The sequence below is a fragment of the Peromyscus eremicus genome, chromosome 19 (genome assembly GCF_949786415.1).
Source record: "Peromyscus eremicus chromosome 19, PerEre_H2_v1, whole genome shotgun sequence".
Lineage (NCBI taxonomy): Eukaryota > Metazoa > Chordata > Mammalia > Rodentia > Cricetidae > Peromyscus > Peromyscus eremicus.
This window is the reverse complement of record NC_081435.1, coordinates 49538810-49553392: the sequence shown is the minus strand read 5'-3', so window position 1 is coordinate 49553392 and position 14583 is coordinate 49538810. Positions and strand designations below refer to the sequence as shown.

Sequence of the window (14583 nt, the reverse complement as noted above, 5' to 3'; positions counted from 1 at the left end):
CTTCCTGTTCCTGGAGAGGAGCACCTGCTCCATCTGTCTCCTTCCTTTCTCACCTCTGTGGAGTTCAGGCCTGCTAGGAAGCCCTAGCTCCAGACGCTGTTTGCTGGGCAACAGAAGGCATTGTTCATTATAGGCCTGCGCTCCGGGTCTTTGCAAATGTCGCTACTGGTCCTTACAATCCACACAGTGTAGGGAATACTCACTTCACACATGCTACAAGTAACATTAAGCCACTTGCCCATGGCCAGAAAACCAGTAAGTGACTAAGCCAGGGTCAGACCTGAGTTGGAGGGAACCTAAGGCCATGAACTGTCCTCTCTTCGCCTTGCTAAACCTTGATTTTGGTGAGACCGAAGATGGCATGGGATGGTGATAAAGCCAGTTTTATGGAGTGTTATGTATGGATTAGGGACTGTGCTAAATATCTTAAAATTTAGTGTGTGTGTGTGTGTGTGTGTGTGTGTGTGTGTGTGCGCGCGCGTGCGCGAATGTGCACTTGAGTGCAGGTGCTCCTGGAGGCCAGAGGCATTGGATCCCCCGGATCTGGAATTACAGTTACTTGTGAGGCCCCTGATGTGGGTGCTGGGAACTGAACTTGGGTCCTCTACAATAGCAGTATGTGCTCTTAACCACTGAGCCATCTCTCCTGCCACTGTGCTCAGTATCTTGATGTCTCATGTCATGTCGTCTTAGGATTACCATTGCTGTGATGAATCACCATGACCACAAGCAAGTTGGGGAGGAAAGGGTTTATTAGGATTCCACATCATAGTCCATCACTGAAGGAAGTCAGGACAGGAACTCACGCAAGGAAGAAACCTGAAGGCAGGAGTTGATGCAGAGGTCATGGAAGGCTTGCTCCTCATGGCTTTCTCAGCCTGCTTTCTTATAGACCCAGGACCGCTAGCCTGGGGATGGTACCGCCCACAGTGAGCTGGACTCTCCTGCATCAATCACTAATAAGAAAACATCCTCCAGGCTTGCGTACAAGCTCACCATTCTTATGGAGGCATTTTTTTCCATTGAGGCTCTCTCCTCTCAGAGACTCGAGCTTGTGTCAAGCTGACATAAAACTAGCCAGCACCTATGTATTCTTCACAGTATTCCTACAAAGGATACACTGTCATTCCATCTTGCAAACGAGAAGCTGAAGGGTGACAACGTAATTTGTCTGATGCTAGAATCTATGAAGGGGAGAGAACCTGTACGAACTGATGAGACTGTTTTCTGTCTAACCACATGGGGCACTGTTTTCCATCTCTGGCTCTGGCTCTGCAAGGCACCAAGACTGCTTCAAATTCACCTGTTGACTAGGGGTGTAACTGAGTGGAAAAGAATGTGCCTAGCGTGCATGAGGCCCTGGCCCCCATCACCAGCACAATACATAAAAACACATATAAAAAGTCATACATATTTACATGCAGGCACACATACGTACTACATAGTCCAGCTACATCTATGCAACAGATATCTCAAAGAGCATGTGTTCCCTGCCAGGTACTAAGAACTGGGGGCGGGGGGTAGGAGAGGGGAGAGGCGGGGAGGGAGATCAGAAGGGTGGTATTTAGATTCGACATTAGCAAACTGACTATTTGGAAATGAGTGTTTATTAAGCGCCCCCCTTTCCTACCAGCCAGAGCCTTTGAGTATGAAGCTGTGTTTCTTTGTAAGCAATAAATATCTCCATATGCCAGTCTATACCCATGAGCACTGATGTGGACTTTTCTTTCTTGCAGCCCCTCGTTCGCACTACCTGGCTGACAGCGGTATGTTCTGCCTGCCCCACCATATGCCCCTGTGTCTTGTTAAAGACAGAGCTGCGGCAATCACAGCTCCCCATAGCTCTATGGACAGGGTCCTAGCACAAATGAGTCCACCCATCGTCATTGTCAGACTGTGGGTCTCTGCTTGGGGTTCCCCCAAAGAGAAGGAAAGGGCATGTCGCTTGTACCCACCTGGGAGCCTGTCTTTCTGGTTCTGAGCTTATCTCCAATTCCAAGGCCCGTGGCTAAAACGCAGGCATCTATCCTAAGAGGATAGATGTGCACAAGTCAAGGCCAGAGTGTATAAACAGGTGCTTCTGTTGGCCTAGAATTCTGCTGGAGAGGGGTTCCCCAAGACAGTTTGGAAAACTCCCAGAGAATTTGGTATCCCCTAGGTCCCAGCCCACTACATTGAGGGTAATATTGGTCAGATATCCCCAGGGAGAGTGACCTTGGCTCAGGGATCCTGACATTTCTTCTGGCTCCTTTTCAGATCCCCTCATCTCCAAATCTGCCTCACTGCCAGCCTACAGGAGAAATGGGCTGCACAGGGTAAGGGAGCTGTGTTGGGAGCCTCTGCTCCAGTTGCTAACACTCTAAGCCTAGTAACGACCTGGGGAGGGGCCTTGGGGTTGGAGGTGGGGTTGCTGAAAGTGGTGGTAACTTCCCCCCTCCCCTTTGGTCACCCGGTAGAAAAGAGGCCCCATGGAGAGGCTGGTGAAGAACTCTGTGCCACACACTGGCTTTACCAGCACCAACTAGCTTCACACCTCAGGCTAGGTAGTCACTAATGTGAAACTCATTTTGTGGATGGAGCAATAAAGGCAAAAAGAAGGGAGATACATGTTTAAGTTCCCTCACCCCGTGAGAAGTGGAGCCAGGATTCAAGCTTTCTAGACTCTTGAGCCGCTTATGAAACATCCATGTAAACAGTGAGCTAGTTCAGTGGCTTGTTCAGTTGAACTGACCAAGTGTTGGGGGCAGGACCCTGAGACCGGTATTGAGTTTTAAACACCTAAGAGCCGCTGTTCCAGGTTCTGGGGACCCTACAGTGAAGGAAGTCACTTTCCCCGTGGACTCACAGTTCTAGTTAGAAGATGAACACTAAGTAAGAAAATGTAACAGCCGGATGGCCAAAAGTGCCAAGATGAAAAACAGCCAAGGGGATAGAAAGACGAGGAGACAGGAATAAATTTAAACAAAGGTCTGAGTGCAGAGAGGGGAGGAACCTCAATGCTTGAAGACCTGCAAGAGCCTTTTAGACACACGGAAGCATAATGCCTAAGCCCCTGTTCCAGAGGAGAGCCACAGTCCTATGTCACGTGGCCAGAGTGGAAAGAGGAAGGGCATGAAGCCAGATGGGAATATCATTAGAAGCCATACACCTCAGGAAGGAACTTCGGAGGATGCCTGTGGATGTGCCTGTGAACACAACTTGGATTTTTAGTGGGATCCCTCTGTCTGTTGGGTAGAGTAGACACTGCAAGTGGGCCAGGAGCAGGGGCCATAAATCTACTAGGAGACTGTCTTAGAGTGGGACACACAAAGCGGCAGACCACTACTGGAAAGAATGTTTGGTGTTTGTGGCCCTGGCCTGTGGAGAAGCCTCTCTTCAGTGTACTTTGGTCACATAGTCGTTCATGCAGCAGATTTACTAAAAGCCCCTTCCACATACCAGGTTCTGCCCTGAGTGCTTAGAATCTGTAAGAGACCAAAGCAAAAGATCACTGTCCAGGGTCTGGGAAGATGGTTCAGTGGTTAAAAGCACAGACTGCTCTTGCAAAGGACCCAGGTTTGGTTTCCCAGTACCTACATGATCGCTTACAACTGTCTCTAACTCCAGCTCCAGGGGATCCAAGGGCCTCTTATAGCCTCCACAGGCGCTAGATACACAACACACACACACACACACACACACACACACACACACACACACGGTGCACATACATACACAAACATTCAAAATTTTTTAATTTTCCTGTCTCTTCAGAGTTTAGATTCTTGTAGGGGGAAACAAAGTGTTAATAAGCAACAATAGGAAATAAATCCAATACAGACAATGTTGGAAGACATTGTTAAGAGGAAAGAAAAAAGATGAGCAGGATAGAGAAGGTTGAGAGTTTGGAAGGGGTGACTCCTTGTACAAAAGAGCCATTCCACTGAATAAGTGGATCCATACTGGTTATCCACTGCATGCTGGGACTAAAATGCAGGAAGAGCACAGTGAGCTACATTTCCCTAAGTTGAGACTGAGCTACTGAAAGAGCCCCCCTGCCTCAGGCCTGGTCCACATTCTGGATGCTTCTGAGAAGGAGAAGTGAGCTTCTCAGGCTAGCCTGGCTCTATGTTCCCTACAGACACCCAGCGCAGACCTCTTCCACTACGACAGCATGAACGCAGTCAACTGGGGCATGCGAGGTGAGCACTACCCATGGAGCTGCAGGGGTCAGGCCCTCCTGAGACTTCCCAGAGACTCCGGATGGAGTGCTCATCACTGTTGCTTGACCTGCAAACCACTGCTACCGGTTCTGTCCCCAGGGTGGGCTCTGTCTCAACCCCGCGTTCCCTCTCCCTCCCACTTCCACTCTCTCCTTTTCCTACTCTTCCCTCATCCTCTCTAGTCCCCGACCTTGGGTGCTTTCCAGGCCATCTGTCCCATCCGGGCTCTCAGAGCATCAGAAAGTGCTGATTTCCCTGTAGTGTTGAGCTAATGCTTCCAGTCAGACATGATAGAGGGAAGCAATCGGAGCCAACTGCACATTGTTCCCAGAAAATTCTCCATGAGATTCATGCTCTCTGCCAGGAAAGCTCTCATGCCAGGCTTTACTGGCTGCTTGGAGTGGGCCCTGGCTTATGTGACCATAACACAGCCTCCGTGATCTCCATCTCCTAGATGATGGAGATCATGTCTCCCCACCATGTCCACCCCACCCCCGGGCTCCATTGTCTCAGATTCCTCTTCCTCCTATTGCGCATAGCTCAAAGGCTATATTCCTCATAAAGCCATCTCAAGAACAGCCAGCCCCTACCTCCAGCCACCTGCCATGCTCACACCAGCCTGGATGCTCCTCCATGGTGAACTCAGGAAGAGAGGGGTTCTCATAGCTTAGAGCAATCACTGCATGGAAACCAGATCCATAGGACACTGAGACAGAAGCCAGTGTCGTGATGGTTCAGCCCCGTGGTGGGTTCTGGTTGGGACATGTCTCTTTTCTCTTTGCAGAATACAAGGTAAAGAACACATAGACCCTGGGGTCTCCAGGATTCTGGGAACCACTACCTTGGGGAGCATCAAGAGGATGGCAGCCACCATCTATGCGGGGAAGAAGCATAGATGAACCACCTTTCAGGACTTCCATTGCCTCACCTTGGCCCATTGTCCCTGATTCTCCCTAAGTCTTCTCTAAACCTTTCCTGTCCCTAAAGACTCTAGGACAGGGGCCAACCGGGCAGCTGAACAGCCACCAACTATTAGACACATCCAGAAGGCCTTGGGCCCACATTAATGTTGAGTGCCACCCCCAAGCTTAACTTAAGCAGTGTTAGGACACTCTGGGGACCATGCCAACCCAAGGAGGACAGACCCAGCCCTTCCTCCTGACTAAATGTCCAGCCTTAGTGGGTAGAAGAAGCAGCCCAGGCTCAAACTGCAGCTGGCAAAGACAAACTCACCCCACCCCCTCACCCAAGCTAGACATGCCCTCCCCCTTTCTCCTTAGATCTACCCGTATGAGCTGCTACTGGTAACAACAAGAGGAAGAAATCGACTGCCAAAGGATGTGGACCGGACTCGCTTAGAGGTATGTACAGGCATGTCCAAACTGGCTGACATTGCAACCTGACCTTGTCATCTATAAAGTTCACATGCAAGAATTTCTTAAAAAAAAAAAAAAAGAAATCTCAAGAAAACTCTCCTAGCGTTCTAAGTAAGTTTACAGTTTTGTGTTAGGCTGCAATCATAGCCATTTTGGGGCACAGGTTGAACATGCCTGCTGGCACTGGACCACCCTAAGAAAGAGCTGAAGCTTGTTGCAGAAGCAGAGACTTGAGGGAGCTTCTCCAGCCTGACTGCCATGCTGTTTTGGGCTGCCCCCTCGTCAACTTAGTCCGTGCCTGTGGTGCACAGCTGCCCATGCCCTCACCAGGGGCTGATGTTCTTGTCTGCAGAACAACAACTAGGTTTGGTCCCTGCATACTCAGGGCTGTACTGAAGCCAGGACTTGTGGTGGGTATGAGGAACGGGACAAACTGCACTGCTTAGAGAACAGAGGCGTAAGTCCCAAGTTACAAATCTGCATTCAGCTTCTGCTGTCACCAGGTGCCAACCCAGCTGAAGCTGTTTGAGTATGTCAGGCTAATGCTTCCCTCAAGCCTCTGAGAGAAGTAATGAGGATATGCATCAAGCCCTGAGCAGAGCTTGGCAATGAGTCAAGGGTTAAGTGCTAGCTAGATGTTAGGATGCTGCTATTCAAAGAATGTCACTAAGTCCTGCTTGGTTGACACACAGACTTGGAGGAAGAGGTAGGTAAGGTTTGGATGGAGAGGGAGGGAAGCATCATGAGCAGTGGAAACAGTACAAATATAAGTCCAGAGGGGACCTGGGCATGGCACTGGGTAGTACAGATCACTTAGCATAGAGTGCCCGTCTCAGGCTACCTCTGACCTGGAACTTGAATTGCCCTGTCCCCATGATATATCCTTCCTGCCTTCCCATGTCCTTTCCTAAATGCCCTTCCCATCCTGTGACTGTCTCACGTCTTAGGGCCTTGCTCTAGAGATCACAGCACCCAAATCCTTTCCAAGGCCTCCCCTAGGATGGATCACATGCCTGGTCCTCCAGCCTCTCCTTGCCTTCATCAAGTGCAGTTCAACACTCTCATTCTTGTGTATATCAATTCCTCTGCCTAACCCCGAGCCTCCTATGGGAAAGACTGTCTGTCCTGCACCACAGGACCTGGTTAGGAGAGATGTCAGAACACATCTGTGGACTTGAATGCAGGCTTCCTAAAGGGGAAGTTTTGTGCTCCTCGGGAAGAGCATGGGAACCAGCCTTGCTCTGGTGCTGAGGAATTCAGCCAGGGTAGAGGGAGTGGGGCACTGTAAGTGGACCACAAAGCTCTGTAAATATACCCAGCTCTCACGTGCTGAGTTAGCAGCCCAAGAACCATGGGTTTCCATCTTCCTAACAAGGGGCTTTAGGTGTCTGCTGGTGCTGAAGGGGACAGCTCCCAGCCATCTCAAAAGAGCCAGCTTTAAAGCCTGTAAGCATCTCCAGTCCCCAACACGCAGGCCCTGTGAGCTCAAGTTTCCCAAGCATCAGAACCACCGGGTGAGCTTTCATCACGCATGGTTCTCACCCCAGACCAGATAAACCGCAACCTGGGGAAGGAGCTCAGGTCCATCAATCCATAGTGGGTTTTAAAATCTCCCAGGAATGTCTAAAATGTAGTGCTGAGTTAGAAACACTGCCCCAGCCTCTGCACCAGCCCTAGACCCTGATGTGTCCTCAAGAAGTTCAGAGTACAGACATTTATTTATCCAGCAAATATTTATCACAACTCTATTAAAAGGCTGGCAAGATAGCTTAGCAGGTAAAAAGTGCTGGCCATGCAAGCCAAGAGACCTGAGTTCGATCCCTAGAAACCACGTAAAGGTGGAAGGAGAGAATGAAGTTTGCAAAGTTGTCCCACCCTCTACACATGCTCTATGACATGTGCACCCCCAGACACACATCATGTGCATGCACACAAAATAATAGCAAATTAAGTTTTTAATTTAAAAGTTCACTATAGGTGCTAAATGCTGTTCTATGTATTTACATGTGTCTGTGAACAAAACAGAGACCTTGGTCTCTCACAGCATTCTTATGTGAGAAAACAGACACCAAAGGACACGAATGAGAAACCAATGTTACACTATGCTAGCAGGTGATAAGGAGAAGGGTTAAGAGCCAAAGGAGGTCTGGCCACGGGACTTGGAGTTAGGAGAAGGAAGCTGTGGTTGTAAATAGACTGACGAGAGCAGGTCTCGCCTACCGTATGGCATCTGAGCACGTTATCCATGCTTTCATGAGCACTTTCTGGGCAGAGGGAACCGCCAGTACTGAGGCTTTCATACAGGAGTGCACCTCATGGTAGAAGATCTCAAGAAGTGAGTGTGGCTGGGACCACAGAACACAGATGAGGAGATGGAAGTGACATCACAGGTGGGGATGGGATCATCTGTTGGACCCATTCTCAGAAACTCACATCTGTATACACTCTGTGCTCTAGTTTACTCTTTCCATACCAATGAGGTAGATACTAGAACCGCCCCTTTTTCTAAAAGATGAAACTGAGGCTTAGAAGGATTGCCCATTTGCCCAAGGCTATACATCCGTGTCTACCTAACTCTAAAAGCTGTGCTAAAAGCCGGGGGAGGGGGTACGTGCCTTTAAACCCAGCACTTGGCAGGCAGAGGCAGGCGGATCTCTGTGAGTTTGAGGCCAGCCTGGGCTACCGAGTGAGTTCCAGGAAAGGCACAACGCTACACAGAGAAACCTTGTCTCAGGGGGAAAAAAAAGCTGTGCTAAAATATTAGCTCACAGTGGCAATAAGCCAACAAACTGGCTAATTATTGTATGGCTGTATTCATAATTCTCACTGGGTGTCCTTCAATACCCAACTAAAGATACTAAATGCTCGGAGAATCCAGAAAACTTGCAGCCAAAAGATAGGTCATATATTTTCTTTTTAAATAAACTTTATTATAAAAAACAAAAAAACACAAAAAAAAACAAAAACAAAAAAATAAAGAAAATTTTTTAAAAACACAGATATTGATCAGACCAAGTATATGCATCTCAGTGAATTTCCACACAGTTACAATAGCCATTCTGAAACTGTAGAGCTCCATGCTGGATTTGACGCTTGGAATCCACTTCTCTTTTTCAAACTTGATTTTAAATTTCATTTAAAAATTTTTCAGGCCTCCAGTAAAGCTGTATGAATAGTAAAATGAACACCCACCTACCCTTCACCTAAATCTATCAATTCCTAATATTTTGCTATATTTTAAATGTCGAATACTTCTCAGTCTAAAGGCTTTTGACATGAACCTTCAAGATTGCTGAGAATAGAGAAGAAGGGAAAATAAAAGAGAATGGGAACCTGCCATGAAATGCAGAACAATGTTTGATCATATGACAAACTCATTTCCATACAAGAAAAGGAAAGGGCATTCCAGAGGGTAGAGAAATATAAGCAGTGATTTTTTTCATTCTTCTGATGAGAAGCCTGGTAGGTCATTTGTAAAAATATTAGTAAGTGACAATACACCCTGAATCCTAGGGTGTACCTCTTTTTCTCCCAAAGGGGATTTGGGTAGCATTAATCACGTGTACTCACGGACACAGATACATGGAGCATGAATTTGTAAAGATGAGGTCAACCAGAGTCTGCACATAGTTCTGGGGTAAAGTCAACATCCACCTGAGCTGGAGGCAAGGGAAGCCTCTCCAGCCAGAGTACCTCCAGAGGCCCCCCAGGAGAAGCTCCACCTGCACCTCCATCCACTCAACACATGCCACACAGCTTCCTGAGTCTGACCCAGGCGCAGGGAACCCAGAGTGAAGTCCAGTGGCTGCTGAGGTCCACAGCTCACATCCTCACGCTGTCTGTGTTCCCTCCACATCATCCAGCGCCACCTGTCCCAGGAGGAGTTCTACCAAGTCTTTGGCATGACCATCTCAGAGTTCGAGAGACTCGCCCTCTGGAAGAGGAATGAACTGAAGAAGCAAGCCCGGCTGTTCTAGGCGGAGGCTCTATACATATAGATGCATTTATATAAAGATGTATGTAAATCTCTATCCTGACGCGCGCTATAACCCTCTTGTATAATGGGACATAACACACTGCCTGCTTTTCTGTGCTGTCAGGCGAACCCACATCATCGAGGTATTTTTATGCTCCTTACTTCTCTTTTCTAAGTACTGTGGGATCTGGGAAGGGATTTGAAGGGACTCCATCCTTTTACTGGGGATCCTTTTTATACTGGAACATCTGTCCCACCTCGAGTCCCCAAGGTCCAACTAACTCTCCTTTTAAAAGGTGCCTGGAAGAGTCTCTGCTCCCTGCTTCAGGACCTTCCCCCAGTCCCCAGGGCTGACGCTGGCCACGCAGTGTTCACATACTGTGGTCACAGATGGTCCCTCCGGTGGAAGGTCCACGATGATCTACCCCAATCAGTGAGCGCCTTTGAGGCCTCATGAAGAATTTTCTCCATACCTCCAAATAGGAGCTAAGTGCTCTGTGGGGTGATGCAGTTAGATCTGTGGGCCTCAAATCCATTCCTTACATTAGTACGGAGTGGATGGGCCCGGCCTCTCCTCAGCACAGCACCCCTCCTCCTTCTGCCCTTGGTCCTGACCACTCCCTCATGCAAATCTAGAATTCATGATAGGAAAAGGAAAAAGGCATTTCCCTTCCCTCTACCACCCCCACTGGCTCCTCTCCCTGCCCCGCAGCGGTCCTAGCACACACACACACACACACACACACACACACACACACACACACACACACACCCCTCCCTGTTTCTAGGAGAGGCCATTGTTGCAGCCTGTACTCTTCAGCCTTATTACAATCTATGTGCCTGATGATCTACACACCACAGGGCTAACGTTCCCACCATAGCTCCAGCGAGCATCCAAGACAGACACACTCACCACCCTGTGCAGGAAGACTAGACCACACCCTAAAGAAAAACCTTGGCCTACGCTACTGGTCCCTAGATGGCAATGCATCCATGTTGGACCCCCACCCATCCCACCCCCGGGCCTGCTACAACATTGGTTGCATCTCACAGGGGAAGCTTTCAGAAGCATAAGGTGTTGAGGGGATTCCAGAGTGAGGCATTGACCAACACTGCCCATGCTTTACCCCGGTGGCCTCAGGGACTGGACTCCCCTGCTTTTTCTGCAGCAGGTGAAAACAGAACCTTCTCTCACCCCCACTACAGTGCTGAGCTGTTGACTGGTGGCTTCCCTCTTGGAGATGCCTACGTCACACTATTTGGGGGGGCGGGGCTCACAGAGGCAAGATGGAGAAGTTTCAAAGGACAGTTTATGATGCTCAAAAGGCTGGTGATGTGGCATGGCGAGTGTAGAACTGGCTTCGGCAAACCCTTCCTGAGCACCTGTTGAATGCTGAGCACCGAGTGGGGGAGGGGGAGGGGGCACCGGGATCACTCAAAGAGGGCCCTAGTTTCAGGGGCATGCCTAGTAATAGGAGACCTGGTAAGACGCGTACCAGACATAACGGATACAAGGCAGAAAGTGATGGACGGAGGTCTGAGAAAGGATGTGTGACGTTGCTGAAGGTGTATGCAGCCGGTGCAGACCAAGGAAGCTTCTAGAAGAGATGGCATGCAAGCAAAATCAGGAAGGATCTGAGGAATCTGTGACTTGGAAGGGTGACAGGGTGGAGGACCTAGAAAGGAAGTCTAACATACTCTCATTTAAAATGTCACCTCCCTGCAACTTCTCTTTTTGGCCAATGTCTTTCAACTTTCCTGACCCATTAGAAACGTCCCCAGCCAGATGCAATCACTGAAACTGCCTCATTGTCACCGGTTAATGACTTGGGAGATGGAAGGGCTTTTGTTATATTGTTGTTGGGTATTTTTTGTTTCCCATAAAAGCACATCATTTCAACCCAGACCCGTGTCCGCTTGTTTCTTGTGTGAGGGGAAGTAGGTGACATGGGAACAGCAAATATCGGTACAAAAGCAACTAAAGATCAGGACTGGGGTGCAGCTCAGTCACGAAGGTTGTTCAAGGCAAAAAAAAAAAAAAAAAAAAAAAAAAAAACCTTCAGTCAGTGGTTCTCAACCTTCCTAATGCGGTGGCCCTTTAATACAGTTCCTCGTGCCGTGGTGACCCCCAACTATAAAATTACTTCATTGCTACTTCACAACTGTCATTTTGCTACTGTTATGAATTGTCATGTAAATATCTGATATGCAGGATAGCTGATACACACCCCCTTTTGAGACGCTCAGGTTGAGAACCACTGCCTTAGTTCAATCCACAGACCTTACAGAACAAAATTCGGGAGTAGTGGTGCACTTTTGCAATCCCAGTCCTGGGAAGGTGGGGACAGATGGACACCTGCAGCTCCTGTGCTAGCCAGCCCAGTCTAGCTGGCAAGCCCTAAGTCCTCATGAGAGACCCTGCCTCATAAAACAAGGTAGACAGCATCTGAAGAACAACACCCGAGGTTGTCTTCTGGCCTTCACATGAACCATGGGCACATACACACAAACATACAAAGTCAACACTATCTGGCTTGTTCTCTGCAGGATGCAGGGTACTTGGAGATAGCAGAGAGCAGATAAGACCATGTAATCAAAATGTAACTCTGTAATAAGACCAATGTAATCAAAATAAGACTCTGTAATCAAAAGGAGTGTTAAACACCATCAGTGTGCCAAGTTCTGTGCCAAGGACTTAGGCACGTCATCTCATTTAGGCCTCTTAGCAACCCGACAGGTAGCCATTTTTAACACTCCCATTCCACAAATGCAACAGCTTTGAAGAAGACACTTGATTACCACCAGCAGGACCAGGAGTCCTTTCTGCCTGTCTAGCTAGAAAGACCAGCGTCCCATTCTCAGCAGATAAGTCCCTTTGCCTGCAAGTCCAAACTGCCTTATTAAAGGTGGGTTGAATAGTAAGAGCAACCAGAAGCCTATCATGCAAGGTTTCTGAACACCACAGCTCAGTGATGCCATCTAGAGTCAGGTTCTTTGTGCCCCTTCAACTCTATCATCCTTTTTATATGCTGGCTTTTATCCTCTGCCAGTGTGTGCCCCCCCCCCCATATTTACAGGAGGCTGATGTGATTCCAGGCATCTCCTCACATAACCATCTTTAAAAGATGGAAAAGAAATTTCCCTCCACATGTCTAGTTGAACAAGAAAAACTTTCCCAGATCCCCTGAGTCTGCTTATGCTCAGGCCTTGCCCGTTGGAACTAGGGAGTACATCCGTGTGTTTACCACAGGGGAGGCGAGGACACTTTGGTTTGGCATTTTTAGCCACCACAGTTTGGAGAAAGTCCTACTGAATATGAAGATGAAAAGGGGATAGCAATGACCTACGAGTGAGAGTTGGAGTTTTTGCCACACTGTGCCATTAAGAGATTCACTGTACACAGCCAAATGCCCTGAGACAGCCTGCAGTAATTTCATTTAACCAAGTGTTTCATAAACTAGTTCTGCATTAACTCTGCTTAAGAAACATAGGCCTAGGGGCCTGGAGAGATGGCTCAGAGATTAAGAGCACTAGCTGCTCTTCCAGAGGTCCTAAGTTCAATTCTCAGCAACCACATGGTCGCTCACAACCATCTGTAATGAGATCTGGTGCCCTCTTCTGGCCTGCAGGCATACATGCAGGCAGAACATTGTGTATATAATAAATTTTTTTAAAGAAAGAAATGTAGGTTACTGCACCTCATCTATTTTAAGCTGCCCACTTTGCTCACATTTTGACATCTCTGAAGATAAGATGCGGGGGTTAGGGAGATGTCTCAGTGGTAAAGAGCAGTTGCTGAGCAATCATGAGGACCAAACTTCAGATCCCAGCCCTTGTGTTACATGCTAAGCATCCCAAGTGCCTGCAACCTCAGCTCTGGGAGGGTCGAGAACAGGGACGTCTCTGGAGCTTGCTGGCTTCCAGCCCAGCTGAGAGAACACAAGCTCTGATTCAGAGAGAGACCCTGACATGAAAGAACAGACAGAGAGCAATAGAAGGAGACACCTGACATTCTCTTCTGGTTTCCACATGCATACAGAGGTGCACACACCAGTACACATGTGTGCATACACTCACACAGAAACACATAAGTAAATGAATGAATAAATAATCTTGAAAATGAGGCTTGAATTAGCATCTTTCCTCATCTCTTATTCTATAATTTTTTTTAGCAAGAATAATTCTGGTCCAGTGAGATGGCCCAGAAGTTGAGGTGCCGATGACCTGAGTTCAATGCCTGGGTCACGTGGTGGAAGGAGAGCACTGGCTTCCATAAGTGGTCCTCTGACCTCTACATATGCTCTATGCACATATGTGCATGAGTGCACACATGCATGCTCACACACAAATACTTTTTTTTTTCTGAGATAGAGTTTCTCTGTGTAACAGCCCTGACTGTCCTGGAACTCACTTTGTAGACCAGGCTGGCCCCAAATTCACAGAGATCTGCCTCCCTAGTGGTAGGTTTAAAGGCATGCACCACCATGCAAGCCAAATACATATTTTTTTTTAAACAACCAAATTCTTTTTAAACAGAAAAAAAATGAAGGAACAGATTCCTACTTTTCTTCCCCTTCCCTTCTAGACAAGTGGTTCAAATGTGCAAAAAGATAGCAAGAATGTCTTTGTTCTTGCCTGCATATGCACCCAACCAATGTTTACTTCATGAGCATCTGCTGCCAGATAAACAGTATGGAAGACGTGCCTCCTGCACTCAGGTCTAGATGAGAAACAAGTTCTAAATAAGTAAACAGAGAGAGATGGAATAGGAAGACAGCTGCTACAGAGACAACAGACAGGCTGCCACAGGAAAAGAACTCCCTCCCAATGCCTAGCAAGGGATGAAATGGGTCAGCAGAGAAAGCAGAAGCAGGAACATTCTAGGCACAGGGAAACGGCGTGTGCCAAGGCACTGGGTGGACAAGAGCTTGTCTTACTGAGGGTCTGGAAGGGAGGCTGGAATGGAACAAGGAAAGGAGAAAGTGAGATTAGAGGCAGCCTGGAGCCAGACTTTCCTTCGTGGGCTTTT

General features: G+C 48.1%; 1 protein-coding gene across 1 annotated transcript in view; it reads left to right on the top strand.

Moving 5' to 3' along the window:
• Positions 1 to 11449, top strand: part of Ablim3 (actin binding LIM protein family member 3) — a 117715-nt gene extending 106266 nt beyond the window's left edge. Inside the window, exons 16-21 of the mRNA XM_059246050.1 lie at positions 1737 to 1766; positions 2257 to 2315; positions 4121 to 4181; positions 4987 to 4994; positions 5483 to 5563; positions 9442 to 11449. Of these exons, the coding sequence (XP_059102033.1) occupies positions 1737 to 1766; positions 2257 to 2315; positions 4121 to 4181; positions 4987 to 4994; positions 5483 to 5563; positions 9442 to 9555 (353 nt within the window). The 3' untranslated portion in view covers positions 9556 to 11449. The remainder of the gene's footprint in view (positions 1 to 1736; positions 1767 to 2256; positions 2316 to 4120; positions 4182 to 4986; positions 4995 to 5482; positions 5564 to 9441) is intronic.
• Positions 11450 to 14583: the final 3134 nt, after the last annotated feature.